We start from the raw sequence: 20,427 nt of genomic DNA, 5'->3' as shown, positions 1-20,427 counted from the left end.
TCATACCCGTATGATCTGTTACAAAGGTCAGGAATGTTGCCGAATGGTACTCGGACGCTCCGATATGCGAATTCAGCAAACACGCTCCCTCACATTACACAAAGCTGCGTTCAAGTACACAGTATAGTGGGGACAAGTCACAACTCGAACTCTATTACAAGCGTAACTCAGAACGGCGATGATCACGGGTAGATTGTTTGGGAGTGCAGCCAGAAGTAATTATTATCGAGTTATCTATTTGAAAATACTGTACATACGTCACGTTTCGAAATGAAACGTCGTAATCGCAAGGACTTTAAGCTATAGCCTGCATCTAGATTCTAGAACATGCATTGTGCGTATGATAACCATGTCCGTAACAACACTTCGTCAGCCACCCCCCCCCCACCCACCCCCATATAGTGATAAATTAAACCCCCTCTTTTTCATGTTATTGTTATCGGTGATGAGCGAACTATTGTTGTTTAGTTGAATTTGGTCAATGAAATTGGTGTTTTTGAAAGGTCTTGGTAAGTTCATAAACTTTTGGAAGTTAGCTGAAGGTTTACAACGATAGTGGTCAAGATCACCAATGAAAATTTATACAAATCAAGTTAATCATTTTAATCGAGCACATGCGTGTTACTACCTTACTGGGCACCCGCATTAGTGAGCCTATTGTAGTCCATGAGCTGAAATATTATTTTTTGTTGTTGACCATTATTTTTAAGACCGCCTCAGTCGTTTCGAAAACCGGTCCCCAAAGCAAAAAGGTTGCCAACTTCTAGCTTTCAAGACGAGCCTTCCCATATATGGTTAATTCAGTTTATCCAACGAAAGATCTATACAGCTCTATGATTATCTTCTCAAAATACGCCATACCACCACACTGTGTCGTGCTTTATTGGGGGTTCCTGTTCCCGTCTATAAGCTGCACTTCACACTATTTATCCATTATACACTCAAATCCTTCCATACAATAGCAAACCTACACCATAATCACTGCACAGATCCTCCAAAGTCTAAGTACTCCACATTCAGGCAAACGCCACCACTGAAACGTACCTAAACCAGGCATTTATTAAATAATATTTACATCAAAAGGGTCACACCATAGTCTTGTAGAAATCAAAACTCATAACGAGATGTAACAGCGTAAGGACAAGTAAAGTTTAAGGGATAAGACGACACTCAAAACATTACGATAGTCTAAGCTTGAAATTTGAAAATGCGTCTATGATTGCTAACATTATTTCAAACAGATGCAGGTAACAAACAGAAAGGAGAAGAAAAGTAAGCCTTTATATAATAAAGATCCCGAAAAATGCTTCTGTCACTCAAACACGACACTGCAAGTCCATATGGCTTTAGAGTTAGACGATTCTCTATTAATTTCATTATAGGTTTCGAAATAGGTTAACTTTACGACGTGTATTTGTGTGTGTGCTTTTGGGGAGTCGTGGCATAATGTGAAAATGTCAAACAAAAATTGGTGACTACAGGCCGAGAGGTCGATATAATCTTGACCGAGCGCAGTCCGACTGAGCTACACACAACTTGCCGAAAATATCCGAAAATATCATGTCATATAAATCTATTAGATATTGTGACATAACTGGCAAGAGATTCGGAGACAATCAACTTTTCGAATGAGATATGGTGGTAAGTTTATATCTTGGCGATCGAGCACAGAAAAAATGGCTGAATTCCCTTAGCATTCAGCGTTTCGAAGATTTATAATACTCGTGGAAATCCGTCGTCCACTTCTCCCAATTGTTTACCAACATAAGAGATATATGTATGTTCCAAACACCCACCAATTTGCAATAAACGAAATTATGTGACATTGTAACGGTCCAGCGAAACCTACGAATTTTGACGAATTATACCCGTGGAACATTAACTTATAGAGTATACGACAGTGGGGAACATGTGGTTGCGAACTAAAATAACGAACTATGAATTAGATGAGCTAGTCGTACATCATCAGAGAATTAGGGAGATATGTTGATATTCCAACTAAACATGTACATATACGAATCATCGAGCTGCATTGAAAAAGAATGAAAAACTGGCAAAACCGAACGATATTAGGGATCCACTTATCGCAAATATGTTATGTTTAGTCATTGGCCCGACATAACCCAACAGATAGACTCGATTTCATCAACACCGCGCAGACGACCCTTTCTTTGGATAATGAGCGCTGGCGTAAGATTGATGTTGCTGCATATCACGATACAAACTAGTTGGTGCGAGCGCAGCGACGTTACTACTCGCATACCCGCCCGATATCACCGCGCGATAATTTTCCGCGACCGATCTGGGTCTTTCGCTAAATGTCGCAGCAGAAAAAAAGTTAGTTTCGGATGGAATCTGCATATTTGTATTCGAGCTGTCCATGGGCTGTTGTTGCTGACAGACCAGCGGATATTGTCCGTACATCGGTGAGGAGTTCATATCGATATTAGGACGTGGCGTTACGCTGTCGCTGTAAGTATGCGCGTGGTATCCGGTTTGGTAAGGTTCATTTGGAATAGTACCGTTGTAGATGTTAGCCTCGCTGGTCCTGGCAGTTGGGCTAAAACTATCTTGGCGAGACGAACTGCCGAGTGACGAAGGCTCGATTGGTTGGATCGGACCTGGGGCATCTACAGCGCAAGCAGATTGCTCGCTGTGCGGGGACGAGTTTGACATGTCGCCTATTATGCGTTCTGTTTCTGGCGATGAAATTGCAGAGTGTTCCGTCATGTCGTCAATACCTTCACCGGATTGATACGTCATAATATTGTGATTGGTGTCGGTAGTCGCGAAGAAATTTGCTTTCGGAGAATTGCCGGATACACTGCCGCCCTTGCTGCGATTAGTTTGCTTGGAAGAGGGTGAAGATGCGGAACTGGATGACTGCGCCACATTGCTATATCCGTCAGGATGATGTGCGCTTGATAACGCTTGGCGTCGTTGCGTCTTTTTACCTTTTCCTTGACCTTTGGGCTTTCGCTTTCTTGTCTGTATGCTGTCTTTTTTCATGGATTGGGGCCGCGGGACCTGAAATTTCAAAATTCATTTTGAATGGATTTGTTCAGTATTATTATTATAGATTATAAAAAAGAAGTGGCGCTTGTCACCGCGAACGGTCTGATCACCGCGTGCAAGGTTTGTAGTGAGCAACTGCGTCATTTCAACGATAAAATCAGGAGTAATACAAATCGAAATGTTAAATTATTCGGAGCAATAAATGACATGAGTACAAGAATTCTGTCACGGACGTATAAGAAGTTGCGTGTTAACTAAAATGTTATAAGTTAATGAAAGATTTAATCATTCACAATACTGTTATAGTATCTGTCTGTGATGAACGTATTAACAAAACGATAAACGAAAATGATCAACGGTATGAGGCACAAAACAGAAATCATTAGGGCCATTTAAAGTCATTAAAGTCATATTTTTTACTATGCATCAGTAAGTTAGTTCTGATATCAATTTTAACGCAAAAACAGCATCCATATGAGGTGTATTAAGAAAGTTATGAAGTCGTATAAAGTCATGGTTGGCTGGTTAGGTCATAAATCAGCTTTTAAAGTTATATAGTCATATTTTTGAGTTATAAAGTCACATCATTGTATACTTTAAATTAAAAGTACCAATTTAAGCGGTGAGTTAAGCACTAAGAAACTAAGGCAGTTATTCGTAGGGGTATCGCTGGTTGTATACTGCTGAATATTATGTCGAGAGACTTCCACAAGTGAAAGAAATAATCAATGCATAGGAAGGTGAAGGAGTTGTTGTAAAGAGCGTCAAAAATTCAATCAACGATCCAATGTTGACTAGTCAGTTAACAGAAATATGCCTCGACTGTAAAAATATTTCAAACTTGATACTCAAAATGGAAAGTTGGTCGTACACCATCAAAGAGGTCCATGCTGATCTAAATGCCCTTGACTTCGGAAAAGATCCGCTTGAGCTCAAAAATTGCATTAATAAGTGATTGGACAAAAACAACGTGAAACAAATTATGGAGCTACAAAGACAAGACATTTCACAAGCGCTTTATGCAAAATTGCAGAAATGTCAACCCACGTCAGCGTCTATGGAGCGCTCATTTTCCTTACTGAAGTCATTTTACGTCCAAATCACAACTTCAAAGACTCTATTATTCCACACTACATGAAACTACAACAGTGGTTTAAAATAAAAATGCATGCGTTTTACTGTTATGTTGCGGATGTTTTACTCTTTAGTTCAGTGAGTGACGTTGTTCGCATGTAAAAATATACGATTTTCACATAAAGTCATATCAAAATGGCCCTAGAAATCCCACAGTATGATCACCAAGTAACTAAATATATACAGTTCCATAATCCAACTTTCTACCTTCACGCCACTCCTAGAAGTGCCGTAAGTTGATTATATGTCATGTTCTTGAAAACAGGCTTGTCGTCAATCCCAGCAAACTTACCCCATGCAGCTTCTGGTATAGACCGCACGCGTTACATACAGGACTGCCATCGGGACTTCGCCGCCAGAGTGTTGTTACTCCAGTTCTGCAATTGCTGCATATTTGACCGCTCCGGCTATTATTCTGAGAGCAAACACAAAATCCATTTAAGTCTCGCGACAATGTGGACGAAGTGATTTTTATACACGTACCAGTTTTCCTCGCGATTTTTGCGGCATCCGCATCTGCCCTGATCCGGGATACACGCAATTGGTGCAGCAGTATCGCCCCATGCCGTCCGTGCGGAGATAGCACACAGCGACAGATGACCCGCAAAGTGCGCAACAGTGTCGTCCGTCTGAAATTGAACTACAATTATCAACCGCGAAATAACGCAATGACAATCCATAACTTGGGCGCAAATCGCCTCGAACAAAATGCATAGCAGGTTCACGTAGATAAAGCAAGTAGTTTTGAGATGTCGCCATGCAAAGGTGGCCATAGTCGCCATCCTCGGCACTCAAGTAGAAGTAGAAGTAATGTCGTAAATTTCTACTCAAGTATAAGTAAAAGAAGCGACCAAGTAAATCAAGTTGAGTATTCTGGGCCTAGTTTTGCCTAAAAACTGCAAAGTACTGAGCAGAAGTAAAATTAGTCTTAACCACGTGAGTAAGTAGCCTAGTGCAAGTAAGCAAATCCTTTTTGAGTACTCCGAAAACAGTAGAAGTATTTCGTTACCGGGCCCCTTGTCGCAATTTGACACGACATAGTTGTGGATAAGGGTTGAAAAGAAATCTAGAGTAGACAAATCATCATCACCAATAATGCATTTTTGTTTGACAACAGTAAATCAATCCTCAATGTCCATCCATCGACCTAACGGCTGCTATGGCTTAATTCGTCGACATTATTGAGTTGTTATACACCGGGCTTGATTACTCCAGAGTGTCTACGCATAGGTCTGGGCAAAATCGAGTACCTGAGTTATTCGATTCTGAATCACGTATTACGATTCGGGTCGAGTCGTGGAGTCGAGTATCACTCATTATGACGTCCCAAAATAGTGTACTATGTCAAAGTTCAAATATGTACCTTTTATAGCACCACAAAGAACATAACGCCTGTTATCCGTCAATCCGTCACATTAAAGATACTTCGGTATTTTTTCGACCATACCGATTTCATTGGACTTTTTGACTATGTTGTGAGATGATCATGAATTCGGAAATGTGGTATTTCCAGTAACGTACCTTTATACTATGTCTCGTATGCTGCGACACGGCCAATCAGTTGCGAGGAGCGCATAATTTCAGTACTCGAAAAAAATCTTCTTTTACTATTCGACTCGAATCATTACAATTAATACTCGAATCATTGTGCCCAGCCCTATCTACGCGCAGGCCTACTTCAACAGTCAAAATAGATTTTCACCGAATCAAGTTCAAACGCGTATACTGACTGCAACCTTTCGCTGTTTGGTCGCCATTTTGACCTGAGCGGTATGAACAGTCAGCACGAACGTCGTACGCGCTTAACGCACTGACTCTCCCACTTCAATTTGTCGGTATTTACGCTATCACGCGTTTCGAGTGACGAGAACTTTTACACGTTTCGAAGCAAATTAGCCATTTTACAAACGTTAACACATATTCTAAACACGATTTGTGTGTGGTGGTGTATTTATCCTTCGGCAGAACATTTGACAGGCCCGTCAAGACAAGAATTGGTAATGGTGTATCTGATATGTTCTCCGTATAAATCACTCAGTTGTCAAAGACCGCAAACAATTACGCGAACGAGTATTTTGACTAAGCAGGAAGCAAGAGAGGAGTGAAGAAACAGTAGTATTACAACAGGTCCGCTTTGCACCTCCATTAGCAGGTTTAGTCGAAGTTTGATACATTCCTACGGGATAACGCAGGATTACAGTCAGGACTTCGGAAGCAAAGACTCGTATGCTATTTTTCATTGCCGGAAGCATAGCAACACTCCCCTAATTGGATCGGACATAGCAAAGGAAACAGCTGTGCTGCCGACAACGTCTTTTCCACTACGTTTCACGCAATCTATTATAACATCCTCGTAATTGCAACCTAGGTTGAGAAATCCGTGTGGCTGAACAGTGAACATGAACCTGTATACATAGGGTACACAACACATTCAACATTCACCGCATAGCTTTATGCAATATGAGTTACGTTGCAAAGCCTGCCATAGCATTGCGCCATTGCCTCACTTTGAAACACAACAGTAAAGAGCCCAAATGGATTTCACACATTGAAAAAGTCTGCATTCATTGTTTGATAATGGTAATAGTTGTCGAGCATCCGATCTATTGCCTATGCTGGATGTTGAGTTTTATGCAAAATAGATATCGTAACAATATAATCGCTATTCTCGAAGATAGGATGCTACCTATGGTTGAAATGTTACGCTTGAAACAGTCAAGCAATAGCCTATATCTGGAAACATGTACTCTGAAATGGGATATAAACATGTAGTTCGGTTGTCTAAAGCTTGTTGTGCGAAGGAGTTATAGATTAGTCAGAGCATACAGTGATGGCTGACATAGTAATTTACAGCAAGAGCCTCTCCATGTTAGCTTTCGGTAATAGATTGCACCAAAAGGTGTTCGGGGCGTGGAAAGAGTACTCTTTATTTGCTCTGCTACCTCTCTAATTATGATTTATACGAGCGCCATCAAGTTGCCTCGATCTTTGTTGTTGGAATTAGCTTATATTTTGTTCTGCGGTGACTTAAATTTGTGGACGTTTGTAAATAGATGTAACGTAGGTGAAGAACTTGTCAACTACTCTACGGCCCCTCCTTTGCTAAATATAAAATGACAGTAGGCAAGAATAATTGCAAACCATTCAATAGTTAGTATCTGAATGGCAAACACATGGGTTCCCAAGCTGGGAAGAATTTCACCATTTGGTTATACGGAGCCACGTGCGCAGGATAGATCTATTTTATAGCCCCAGCATTGAGCCAGCGCATGTGGGCGATATAACCTTTTAGTTCTTCGGGGGGAGTGCGTCGGCTAGAGTATCGGCCGAATGAGTCCACTTAGACCAAAAAGGTTTTAAATCAGTGAACTAACGACATACATTAAATGCAACCAGTCACTTGATTTATCACGGAAATATTCCCTCAATACTTATCGTTACCAATGATTCGTTGATGGTCACAAGTGAGCAAACGACTACTTTTGAGAGGTTGATTACTTGTAATCTATCGCAAACGCTAATGGCATTACCACGAAAAATCCTAATCGAATATGATTCTCACTAACCCCATATATTAATTCAAATATTTCGCGCGGTACAATGTAAGTCAATTGACCTCAAACTATGACCTGAGTGTTTCAACTTCATTCTGATATTTGCCATTATTTCATACGTGTGTAATGTCATTGATCGTGGTGCAAAACGCCGGCGATAAGTGCCAAATCGTTTTGTTTAAACGACGACGACGACCACAACAACAATAGCTACAAATAAATATGCTGACTGAGTATAAGCGTATTGAATGCTGGCCCTATCGTTAGGCCTCAAAATATGTAGCATTTGCTGATCAGTATGCATATCGATGTATCATAAAAATTCAGTGGGCATTATCAGCATTATTGCTTGAACATTTTATATTAATGCACGACCATTGGTGTTGTAGGCGTGGAAGGTAACAATACGCCAGTCGTCATCTCCCATAACCAACAGTGTATCTTGCAATCAAACTAATTTCCGTTTTGGTTAGCGTGTAAACGAAAAATACATACCTGGATATCCGTATGGAATCGATGCCGGGATGGACATCGCAAATCTGGAATAATCGAGAGCCCCGTAGCCGCCGGGGTGGCCGTTCCATCCTTCCGATGATCCAGAATACGTTCCCGGGTGGGACAGACTCGACATATCCGGATGCTCGGCACCCGGAATAATTCCGTTAGCCACAGCCGTTTGAGAGCTGGAGTAGGCTGTTATCGGCAATGGGTAAGGGTTGAAATGAGGATGACTAGCTGCTTGTCCTGGAACGGGGGAAGTAACCGGGTATCCGGCACTGTAAAATCCGGGGTAGGCGCTATCTCGAGACAACGACGCCAGTTGAGTGTGTGATGATCGAATACTGCTTTCCCTTCTAACCAGTTCGGCATTATAAGAATAGCTAGTATCATCGGAAATGTTCGCAGATGTCGCGTTCTCACTCGCCATCGGAGAATAGCGGGATGCCTGATACGGACCGGCGCTGGAACAGCTCACAGTATTGACCTCATACGACGACGGTCTTTGCTCCGTTGCAACCTGATTAGCTGTTGGCAGATAATGAAACAAGTCAGGACAAAGCAAGGCCCATGTGCGCGTTGTGTGATTACTTAGCGGCAAATATTGAACTACATCATTCGTCGTATCTGATTCGACTGGATATCAGCCATCGATTTAGATTCCAGGGGAATATGACGCTTTTATGCGATCTATTAAATTCGCTGCAAGTGAACAAGTAGCATCATTCACCGGACAGGCCAACAATGACGGATTCACAACGCGAAATCTTGTATTACATTCCATCGTTGTGATTTCATAATCCGCAATGTACATTTATTACTTTCACCCGGGATGACTTCTAGTAATGGGAGTTGATATCGTGTGATACTAGTATATCACGGTAACGCATAGTCGCATACCCCTCCTACAAAATAAATGCATACACTGAAGACATGGACCGATTATAAACATTATATTGCTTCGTATGGAAGCCTACGCATTTGGGTTCAATCGATACGATCGTAGGTCCCGATTCAATAATAAATTCCAACCAAGCAATCGTGTCATCAGATTGCATTTACTGAAATGAGCCATGGCTATAGACTTGTCCCTTCATTTAGGGCACATTTCATTTTGTAATACTAACGTAATACTTACGATATCACATCGCTGGATTCAGTCAGATTATTTTATTGAGTACGTATCTAGATACGTATTTACTGAAAATATGCATCTCATGTATAGCAACTAGTCATGGTACATTTAACATCATTGTTGGTTAGCCGATGCTGCATCACAAACCAATCACATATTGTTAATTATTGCGATGAGAATAATAAAATAAAAATACTCAAATCTCCTGAATCATACCCTTGCTTTTGAGTTGATATTATTTGACTGCCGATTTCCTTACGTATGTGGATTACTGAATATCAACTTATAATATAACAGGATTGAATAGGACGCTGTTTATTGATTGTTGTCCTTGGTGTTTTTGCGGCATATACACCGACTCATGACTTGACATACACACGATCTGTGCATGTGCAGTGCATACCATGAGTGTATGATGTGCATATGTCGCTGGACGAGGATGGTGCAGAAATAACCGTGTAAGGCTTTCTAAGTCTTACACCACCACCACCCATCCATGCTATCCCGGTAATGCTGAGGTCCAAGCGGGGAAGTCATGGGTACCAGTGTTACTAATCATGTCTTTGGTCTGACCCGCCCGGGTATCGAAACCGCAACCTACCGATTAAGAATTACTCTATCTTGCGTGAAATAATATAATAATATTAATAATGCCTATACAGTTTCTGGGATCTGGATATTTTGATTGACAAGTAAATACTCTCGGACACCATACTTATAATTAGTATTAAAGTTACATATTACTCATACCGACCGAAGCATTTCATTTGATGGATCAAAAAATGATCTATTCTCACCGCTGACAGCAATGCTTGATATCGCTCCGGTAGGAATATGACCAGCGATGTCTGCGGCCCGGTCCACCTCAACTCCCGAATCCGGACTTCCGGATTTTTTCTCTGTTCCTCTCGACGCAAAGGTTTGTGAGGGGTCAGCTAGGGAAGACTCTTTGGAGTAACGACTCGATCCACGGTACAAGTCGTAAGGTATTTTCGCTTCCAGCGAGGCAGGGTTGTACTGCGAAGGTATGCCTTGTGACACCCTGAATACGATGCAAGATAAAATGGCTGAGTTCTAGCTTACATTCGTTACAATGCCCATACGGACGCAACAATAGTCCGGCAGAAATATCCAATGTCTTTTCTTGGTAATCATTTATGTAATTACGTTCAAAAATATGGTTGTATTAGTAATGCATGGTTAGCGATTTTTTAAACATCAATTTTGATTTAGCAATTGTTTTAACCAGCAAAGCGTCCATGACCATATTGTGCTGAAGTGCAGTCCGTACAAATTTTTAATTTATATTATACGCTAACTTGCTCGGTAAATATAAAATATTTGAAGAATAATTTAACTCATCTTCTCAGGGTCATCCGATCCGCATAAGCGGTATCTTACAGTTGGCTAACGAAAGTGGGTTGTGCTATAGGTAAGACACTCAAGAACCACAATAGCAAATATCGACCTGATATATAATGACCCTGAATGCCGAAACACAATGATTATAAAAACATCAATAACTCACCTGTTTGCGGGATTGGAATTCGCACATTCGTTACTATCTCCCACATTATTATTACTTCCCGGGGATGTTGGCGAGCCGATACTCCCGCCTCCCGCGCGCTGCAAATACATACTTTGATCTAATCCCACGCGTTCTTGATTGTGATACATGTACATTTGTCTTGAATATCCGAGATGCGAAGAGATCGGGGGAGCCGGCGGCTGTGACTGCGTTGCGTCTTCATCTTCCATATACATATTTCTGATGGCTACTTCTCAGTAACAGATTTTCTAGAGAACCGATAAATTTGGTATGGTTATGTGGTCATGCGAACGATAGCGGATGCTGAAAAAATGATCAGGCGTCGCGAAAAAGTCCATTGCATCTCCCGTCGAATTACAGTTTCGATATCGACACGAAATACAAAATGGCGCAGTATCGCGTATACATATACTGCATGTGCTTTTACACAGGGTTACTGACAAAGTATAGAGCACTGTTATAAAATCGAGCAATGTGCAACGATTCATTTGCTGTGGTATTACAGAGGATATCCACGAATAAAACACGAATATGCATCTCCACTTATACGAACTTCAAAGTTCCCAGCAGGATATTTGCTAGTGTCAGGTTCATAAAAGATACTTTCATTTAATCCTGTGAGTGAATCGCTTATCGCAATGTCGCAGGCAGTAGTTTGTTCACACCGTGCAGACTTTGAATTAGTAAAGTTAAACAATTGCGAACAAAGGAGTAAGGCAGGTTTCTTATCAGCTAATGTCGGCATTATGTCGATAGCGTTAATACCCGACTTTCTCACTACAACTAATACAACTTCACGCGTGCCTTCTGATAGATTCGAGATAACGCGTTCTGATAAACTTCATACAGTCAACAATCAGGTGTAAAATTTGTTTCGAACGCCTCGGCTCTAAGTCGAGGAAACCTGTTCCGCGCATAGACGCTAGTCCCATAACTTCTCATGAAAACAATGGCACTGATGACAGAATTCCAAATATAATATCGACTAATAATCTCCAAGTTCTTATATCAAATAAATTATTTCATCTACACTTTCCATTGAAATGTACTCCGGAGATATTGCTGCGTGACCTGACGAAGGTCACACACACACTAAACGTCTGGCCGACTGGGCGAGAGAAATCGCATTGCGCCATTTGGGAGTTCTCCGAATACTTGAGCGTTGGCTTGGTCATAACGGCGCCATCTATTGGACCGATTCTCATGCGGCCTCGTCTGCTTGTTCGATACACGAGAAATCATTTTTCGTACACGCGAAATTACGGAGACACCTAGCAAAAAGCCATTCGCATGAGTCAAAGTTCATAAGGTCAGAACTATTAAGTAAAGGTTCGCAAGTGAGAAATCACAGGGATATGTGTTCCTCGGGAAATGGAAAGCGATGGTTTTCGTTTCGTGTAGCGTTGGGCGTCACCAATCGCTTGCCATCATCGTCTTCATCAAAATGGTAGACTACTGTATGCGTTTGCAATGAATGAATTAAAGTCAAGTTCTGGGTACATGATGCTCCTCGGAAGATACACTAGCCTATTTGTTGACAAATCTTACTATAAACATATTGCCCGATCGGAAGTTGACAACTAGACTGGTTGGTACGATCTATTTGTTGATGCGCTCGTAAGCAGGTTAATCTGGTTGGCAATTAGCGCGGTCAAAGATAACATGGTAACCTTGATTGAACGGCTGGAGGGTGTTTGCGGATATTTATTAGTGCCACTCTTCCTAGGATCTAACAAGGTCACAAACTTACTCGAATTTAGAGACCTAAGGTGTGCATTGTGTACCCTTCGAATCACGTCCAACTTAAGCCGATTTTCGACTAATTAGCCTGAAATCGTAATGGTGCCTAGAGCCGCCCGGTATGACGGAGCGAAATATGCGAGCTGGGTAATTGATGGCGTTTGTAAAAGTGATCGAAACAAGTCTAAGCTAACACTAACGCCAGTAAAGTCCTGTTCAAACGTGGCGAAAACTTCAAGAAAACGTTAACTTTAGTTAATTTATCCGCGAAAAAACAGCAGGTGTGCCAAACATTCACGGGGATTTCGCTGCAAAGCACGGAATACTTGAGGCACAAGACATAGCTTTGCGTATAGCTTAGAAATTGCACTGATCTTAGTACACGCAAGCAATCAAAAGTATTTTAAATTTGTTGCATAACAAAATAAATTGTTAATTGGTACACGGAGTAACAATATGCATTCAGAAAACCTATCCAATCTAATCAGTAAACCTTGATGAGAGCGCGCAATAATCGTGTGTCTATGTATAATGTATAATGTATATATTATATACTCGAATACGTAGCTACACTGGGGGAAGTAATTGGTTAACAAAATGGCCTCTGCAATTACGTATTGATGCCTTATCTGTCTCGAACTAACTTTTTAAAAAGCGTTCAAATTTTGCATTCTATAGTCATGCCCACTGTCCAGTCAAGGTTTCTGTATGTAGCCTATACGCTGTTATTCCACCGCGCGTGGGAAAAGACCTGCCATTTGCAGAATCAGTTGTTAACCCGATTTTACGTATTTTCTGATAAACGAGCAAATAAACGAGTGACGCAATACACCGGTGGTATACAAGAAAATAATCGAAGTCGACCAAAAGTCCTCGAAACATATTCCCACTCACGATCAGGTCGGTCAGAGACATGACGAAGATACTCCGGCTTGTTTTCGGCAAACTTACGGGCATGACAAACACGACTATATCGAGAGTCGCGGCCTGTCTCCACAGCGCGTCGGTGTCTAGTAACCGGGGCACTGCTGGCGAGCTCACAGCTACATTTACCGTATGCACACAATAAGTGACTTGTTTGACCTCTTTATCATCGCCGGTTTGGTGCAATCAGTGACACGTTGAAGTCTTTTAAGTTGTAGCACTAGGGAAGTAAACTCAAAACTTCGGAAAATAGTATCAGTCTCCTGTCATATCTCGCTAAACTGTATACATAAGACATTTGTGACTGACTTGTATATACGTTTCCGAACAACGCGTCAAAGCAAATGAAACATTGGAACACTGCAAGCAATTTATATCTTCAATGGTATTGTTTTATCATATCGTTTTAGCTTTGTGGATTGTGCAACCCGATCATTGCCGGATGTAAGTCTGCAAGTCTGGTGGTGCTGACTCGCTAATTATCACCTGTATAAAGTTCAACAACACATAACGTATTCAGACGCTACATTTACAACTGTCCGGGATAAAGACATGGCAGAATCGCCGACTGTCGAATTGGCTTTATCAAACATTAATTAATATATCCCTTATGTTTCTGATGGGGCCACTGAGCAAATTGTTGTTCACTGAAACAATTGAGTTTTCTCGCGCACTTCCTGTCAATCAAACTAAAACACATAACCGTTATCTGACGCGCACGGTCGGGAAAGCTAACAGTGAAACATAAATGAACAAACAAGAACACGAAAATGTTTAAAAACTGTTTTCGAGTCAATGATTTACGGCCCTACTCCAGCAGTTTATCGACGTGCCTTTTTGTCTGTTTAGCGCTCGCGATCCGGCAGGATCACAGCGAAATCGTGTATTCTCAACATCCGCCCGCGAGCGACTTCGCATCGTTTTGCCCGCCAAAGCAATCACGATACAACAGAAGGTTCCGGCGCTAGCTCCGCCCTGATCTTTTTAATCCGCGTAAACAGCACAGACGAGGTGAAGGCACGGCGGCGAAGGAATTCCTTGAGTAGCCGGAAGCGAAATCGGGGTAGGGCTGGTTACGTGGCGGGTTACATTACAGTCGTGGTAAATATGACATTGTTTTCACGCAGGTGGGAATACTTGTAACCACTTGAAACATATTCATGAACCAAGTTTTGAGGTAAGTCGTCAGCCATGTGACATCATACGAAACCCTCGTTATGTTCAGGTGCTAACGGAATTGCCACTTTCCAAACTATATACGTTCGGAAATATCTGCGATCGCGTTTTCGCTGTCGGTGTCCCTTGACTCATTGCGATTTCCTGTCCGGCGCCGCAATTTGCGCGTTGTTGATACCAATTACCGGTAAACGAAAGCAACTTTGCAATTTACCTGCAGCGATATACTCACTATAATGTGTGTGCATCATTATCAAACATACCACTATTTCAATGTTGTACAAGCTGATAAGATATTATATATACACATTAGAAATAGAGACTGTCGATATTTTATGAGCAGTTGCGGCTTACCTCAAATTTACTCATGTCATATTTGAATTTGTATCTTTAAAGCAACGTAATCCGCGCGTATGGAATTGTGGCTAGAACAAAATATATGCCTATGGAAAGGGGATTAAAGTGTTTATCGTTGGTCGTGAGAGTAGTAATAATTTCGTAAATGTCTACTCAAGTAATATTTTAAGTAGCAGCTTCTACGTAAGTACAAAAGTAATTATTTTCAGTGGAAGTAATCTTTTTAGATAGTGCAACTAGTCAAATGATACTTGAGTACTCCGAAGAAGAAGATAAAGTACTTCGATACTGACCACGAGACCACCTCTTACCTATACTGGGCCGATTGTGATTTCTTTGCATTGCGTTCGAGAAGAAAGCGCATTTTTATTATACTGGCCGGGATAATTTTCAATACGCACCCTGCATCCGTTACTTCATGAGTACAAGATCTAATAATAAATCGTAGCCGTGGCGTTACTGCGGTTATCGCGTAACATTGGAGTGAAAAGTTCTACTATGACTAATACGGGACATCATCGGAAATGCGCGTATAATAGCGATAATGTGTGTATGACTATGCGGTACGCATTTGCGCCTGTAATATCTGCGTGGAGCATAGATTACAGTTTACAGCAATCCACACGCCGAACATCGCGCAGACAATGCTTCGGGAATGTGACAACCTGTGATAAATTAGATAATGACATCTCCCACGATCTAGTCCCGGCCAACTTTGCTCCGCAAATAGATTTGCCGTGTTTGTCCACAAGCTGTCTCCGTGTCACTCAAAAATGCATCTATATTCCTCTGCGCAAATACAGTCACGATGGTAGAGTGAGCGTTTCGAACGGGACGATATTGTTCCAGCAATTAAAGAACGCCTTATCACAAAGTCATCCCGGCAAAGCTTGTTATCCGGCATTAACTCAAACAAGTAACACGGTTTATTTTTGCGTTATGCTACTCGAGCCCTTTCGAAAATTCCTGACAACACGGCAATTACTTTGCAGTTTGTATCGAGACTACTTGACAAGCGGTTCCGCCCTGAGTGAAACGATTTCCGTTTGTGGGGCGACTATTCAAAGTAATGCCTACAGAGTGTCTGAAATATCTACTTGTAATTAAAACGCATTTATATGTCACCGAATACTGGGATGCGTATTCTGGGATCACGCGGATGCTATGTATATTGGAAGCACACTCGTACTGCCTGTGTTTCGATTATCGCCGTGTCGCAATGCTCGTCTGTGGGCTCGGCAAAATCGAGTATTTATCAATATGGACTTTGAGGTATACTCTTTACAAACTTACGCATATCATTGTGGAAATGCGTATGGTCCGTGTGTTGTTTTGTGTTGTTTTTTGTGGTATTCGTGGTGTTTCTTGACTACTACGGTCACGGCCATTTACACCAGGCCAATTTTCTTCATTTTTATTCGATGGCTGCCGACTTGTAGCACGGCCCACTTCTAGGCTTTTGTAAGACACCGCTTACACGGATGGGATGACGAGAAGGGGCATATGGTCCGTGTGTCGTAACCTATGTACTTTGTGCATGATAGGAGTGGTTCTTTGGCATCTATACCTTTTATCACGATACTTGCGGTAGTGCGTAGCATTTCAAGGTTATGTCAGACCGATGCTCAGATTTTTCAAATTTTCAACAATACCGTGATGTAGCGGATTCATTGTGACATACTGAATACAGACGACATCAAAATTAACAAGTCGAAAATCTGGAGGGGCAAATTCGACTTTCACTCCTCATTGGCTACGCCAGTATACCACACACATCTTTTCTGACAAGCGCTACTATAATTCAATATGCATTGCACTATCATTAAATCAATATCTCAATGCCAAGTTTGTCTTCACACGACCCACGCTGAATGTACCCTGCTGAGATATATCCATTTACCACGGACTGTGGTGCGCAGCGGTGATGGCACCCGAGCTAAGTTTACAAATCTTAAAGAGTGTACCTTCGCACACTCGTTGAATGCTCCTAACTACCCTATCAATTGTAGAAAGATATGAGAGATAGGAACATTTGAACACTACGGTCACCTATGATAGCGCAATTTCTCAAGCCATAAACGCATATATTTATACATAATATATATCAGTGAACTGTAGTTTACATCTGCCTAGCACTCACACACAAAATAATACAGACCCTGCGCGACACATTTTTTCACTATTAAGTCTCATCATTTCTGAAAACTACTAAAATACTTCGATTCCACATTTTCAGAATTCATCCATATTATTGTTTAAAAATGTATTCGGAAAGCACTTTCCCTGATGTCCATATAGTATTTGGGCAATTAGAAAACCGTGAAGTCTGTCATGTTATCACAGCTTTCTAGGTCATCAGTGAGGTTTGCGTACGATATACTGCATATCAGTAAAGTTCCCTTTTCATGGTCGTGGCCCAATTCAAATTTGAAATATTCGTTGGCCTCCTAAACTTTTACTCGAAATAATGAACCCGAATTCTGCATTTGTGACGAAACGGCATATGAAATACCTTGGGTGTATAGGTTTCCAATTCTTTTACAATCGAATTTAAGCCCGCTGTTATGCTACCTGCGTGCTATTTCATCCTAAGCGTCGTTAACCTTTTTGAATGACAGTTGTATGGAAGATTTGAATTGGGAAACGGCCCGACACCGCGATATCGATTATGCAGAAACTTAGATTATGTACAATACATGGCAACCGGGGTAAAACCACAGTGAAAATTCGGGAGGGCAAAAAAATTCCAAAGAATGACACAACGCCAGATATCAATCATGGCGTAATGAAAAGGTCAACTAACAATTGAGTAATTCTAGGCCGCCTTTCACTGTTTGCGAAGCACTGTCCGAGTGTCCGTCTTCGCTATATAGCCTATTACTTTGCATCTTTCAGTGGCAGGTTTTGAATCACGGATAAGATTCATTTGCGTCAGCGGTACTATGCAACCATAGTGTCCTATAGGACAATAAAGAATGCAACAATTGGAGTGCTTTCATAAATGGATTGCATGATTCTGACTGCTATATAGCGAGTAACATTTGCATTCAAAATGGCGGCTTCATAGCGACTTGCAATTGCATAGCGAAGGAAAACAAGTTTTGTTTAACGAGCGCTGGCAGCAGCAGCAGGCATTACTCCACTGTTACATAAATACAATTTTCTAATTCACGCGACATTTTCGACCCCCCCCCCTTCCCCCTACTACAGTACTAGTCTAGCCTCAACATTCTGTCTGGCGGCGGGAAAGCACAATTCGGAATCCCGAAACAGCACTGCATGGGATTCATCGCGTCTACGATATTGTGGTTATCAAAATGCGAACGTTGCAGCCGACCAAATACAGTGCTGTCTCGGAATATCCTGCGTAATTGGGATACATCCGCAAATACAAGTAGAAAAAATGCACACCGACCTTGCTTTTCGTGATGGCATATTGATGGAGTATTGTGACAGGAGCCTTTGAGACATAAGATTTATCTCGTCCCTCAAAAGGAATGACGCGGTGGAAAGGTATTATCGCATTAAATTTCTATGCGAATTCGTATAAACGTAGAAATTCCTTTACACGCAGCTTGGATATTCATCATGCTTAGTTTTCTGCTGGGGATAAATGTAGTTTTTATCCTGTCACGCATCGGCAATGGTAGCGAGCTTAGAAGGTCATCGTAGTTAACTTCAACAACGTAGCGGTGAAAAGAATACTAAAGTCATCAACCCACTTTGTCTTCGTTTTTTACACTTGTAGATAAAGTATCACCTTAAAACTCATAAGTTTGTGTTGCTGGGAACTTTACATAAATACAAATAAATTATATGATTGATGTAACTCGTGGGCGCGAAAATACTCTGGAATCCGAGCTCGTCGCCCTGAGTTCGCGAAAAGTAAAGTTAGGGTCAAAAGGCGAATAACAAATGCGCGATCACAAATGTAGAGCGGAATGTTTTACATGAAAATAATTAAAACTGATCGAAGGTGGAGCAGCGCCGTGCACTCGCCTTTGCGATTCCGTTGTAATTAGCATAGAGGGATTTTTCACTGGAGTAAATAGCGCAGATCAAATATCCAACGGTGCGCCGTCCACTGCTCGTATCACTGTTCCCGGGCATGTTTTGCGTTTACTTTATACAAAATACATACATGTCAATGATGACATTATTTAGACCCCGGTAAAACTATACCGACAATACGCAGATGTGCGAAACGTGATGGAAGGCAATTTTCCTAAAACACAAATAACAGAACGCCGATTGGTTACCAAGCAAGGGTCTTTTAGTAATCAATATTGACTGCACTTTCCATACCATTATCTGTCCCGAAAATCGGTTACATCGTTTTTATCTGGTTTAACGTTGTTACAATCTGTGCTTCGTGACTACCGGCGAAGATTTCTAGTTGGTATTAACGCCTATAAATAAACCTAACGCGCCAAAATACTACAATGACATAGATTTATCGCTGGTATCCGATCATTTGTCATTCTCGAAAGATAGAAGTGTATTGTGTATACATTGCGTCACCAATTGACGGAAGAAACAGCTCACTATTTCGCGTTTTGTCTCCATTGGACATCGCGACACCGATGTACCTCACGAGCGAGCAGTAATACCAATACGAATTGAACCTGATCATGATCACTCTGAGGAGTGGTCGGAAGCTAATAGGTGGATACAGCAGCACACAAACTTAAATATCTCAATATTACAATCCCAACGCGAATTTTGCTCCGGTTTTCCCTACCCTGCTATGACCGTTACTTTGAAGTAGACCGATATCGCCACGGAAAATAGGGCCATTATTAGAGAGGACGAAGGCCTACCACGGAAGGTCGCTACACGTTCTACGCCACTTTGCCGTGGTGAGTTCCGAAGTCCTAACTATTTTCATCTAACCGGGAGAAAAGTGATGGATTCTTTCTGGTACATGATATTATATTTTATATTTTATATTTAGGCAAGAAAAGCGGTCGCCAATACAGGTGGAGTGAGTGAGCGAACAACAACATTGGTCCTGGACAAAGGATATTAATCTACTACACATATGATCTAAATCCCTTATATTTCGCAATAAACAGTCTGCAAGCAGAGCGAGGATACAAGCGCGATGACACACTTCCAAATACTATTCCTCGCTGGCAGGTCTGCTATTTTTCAAAGATGAAAACCCGGATCGATAACTGCTTCTGAAAGTGACACGGCTTCGGTCAATTATGTCGCGCGGTCCCACGCCGTGTGCGGCGATATTGAGCGCAGATGAAGGGGCTACTTTTCTCACGTCTGTCAACGTGTCGGGGGTTTTAACAGCGCACCAAAATGCTCTCGAAATAATGGAGAATCATCGAGCG

General features: G+C 41.5%; 1 protein-coding gene across 1 annotated transcript; it reads right to left on the bottom strand.

Moving 5' to 3' along the window:
* Positions 1–1,029: 1,029 nt before the first annotated feature.
* On the bottom strand, positions 1,030–13,720 carry LOC145433445 (uncharacterized). Its single transcript, XM_080310558.1, has 6 exons — positions 10,865–13,720; positions 10,134–10,378; positions 8,199–8,729; positions 4,633–4,778; positions 4,442–4,564; positions 1,030–3,027 (listed from the first exon to the last, which is right to left on the bottom strand). The coding sequence occupies exons 1-6, from the start codon at positions 11,098–11,100 to the stop codon at positions 2,146–2,148; spliced, it is 2,163 nt and encodes a 720-aa protein (XP_080166684.1). The 5' UTR covers positions 11,101–13,720; the 3' UTR covers positions 1,030–2,145.
* Positions 13,721–20,427: the final 6,707 nt, after the last annotated feature.

The sequence above is a fragment of the Botryllus schlosseri genome, chromosome 2, assembly GCF_051294905.1.
Source record: "Botryllus schlosseri isolate E-star chromosome 2, Bs_hap1, whole genome shotgun sequence".
NCBI classification, from domain to species: Eukaryota; Metazoa; Chordata; class Ascidiacea; order Stolidobranchia; family Styelidae; genus Botryllus; species Botryllus schlosseri.
Note: the sequence above shows the minus strand (reverse complement) of the source record. Positions and strands in the feature narration are given on the sequence as shown.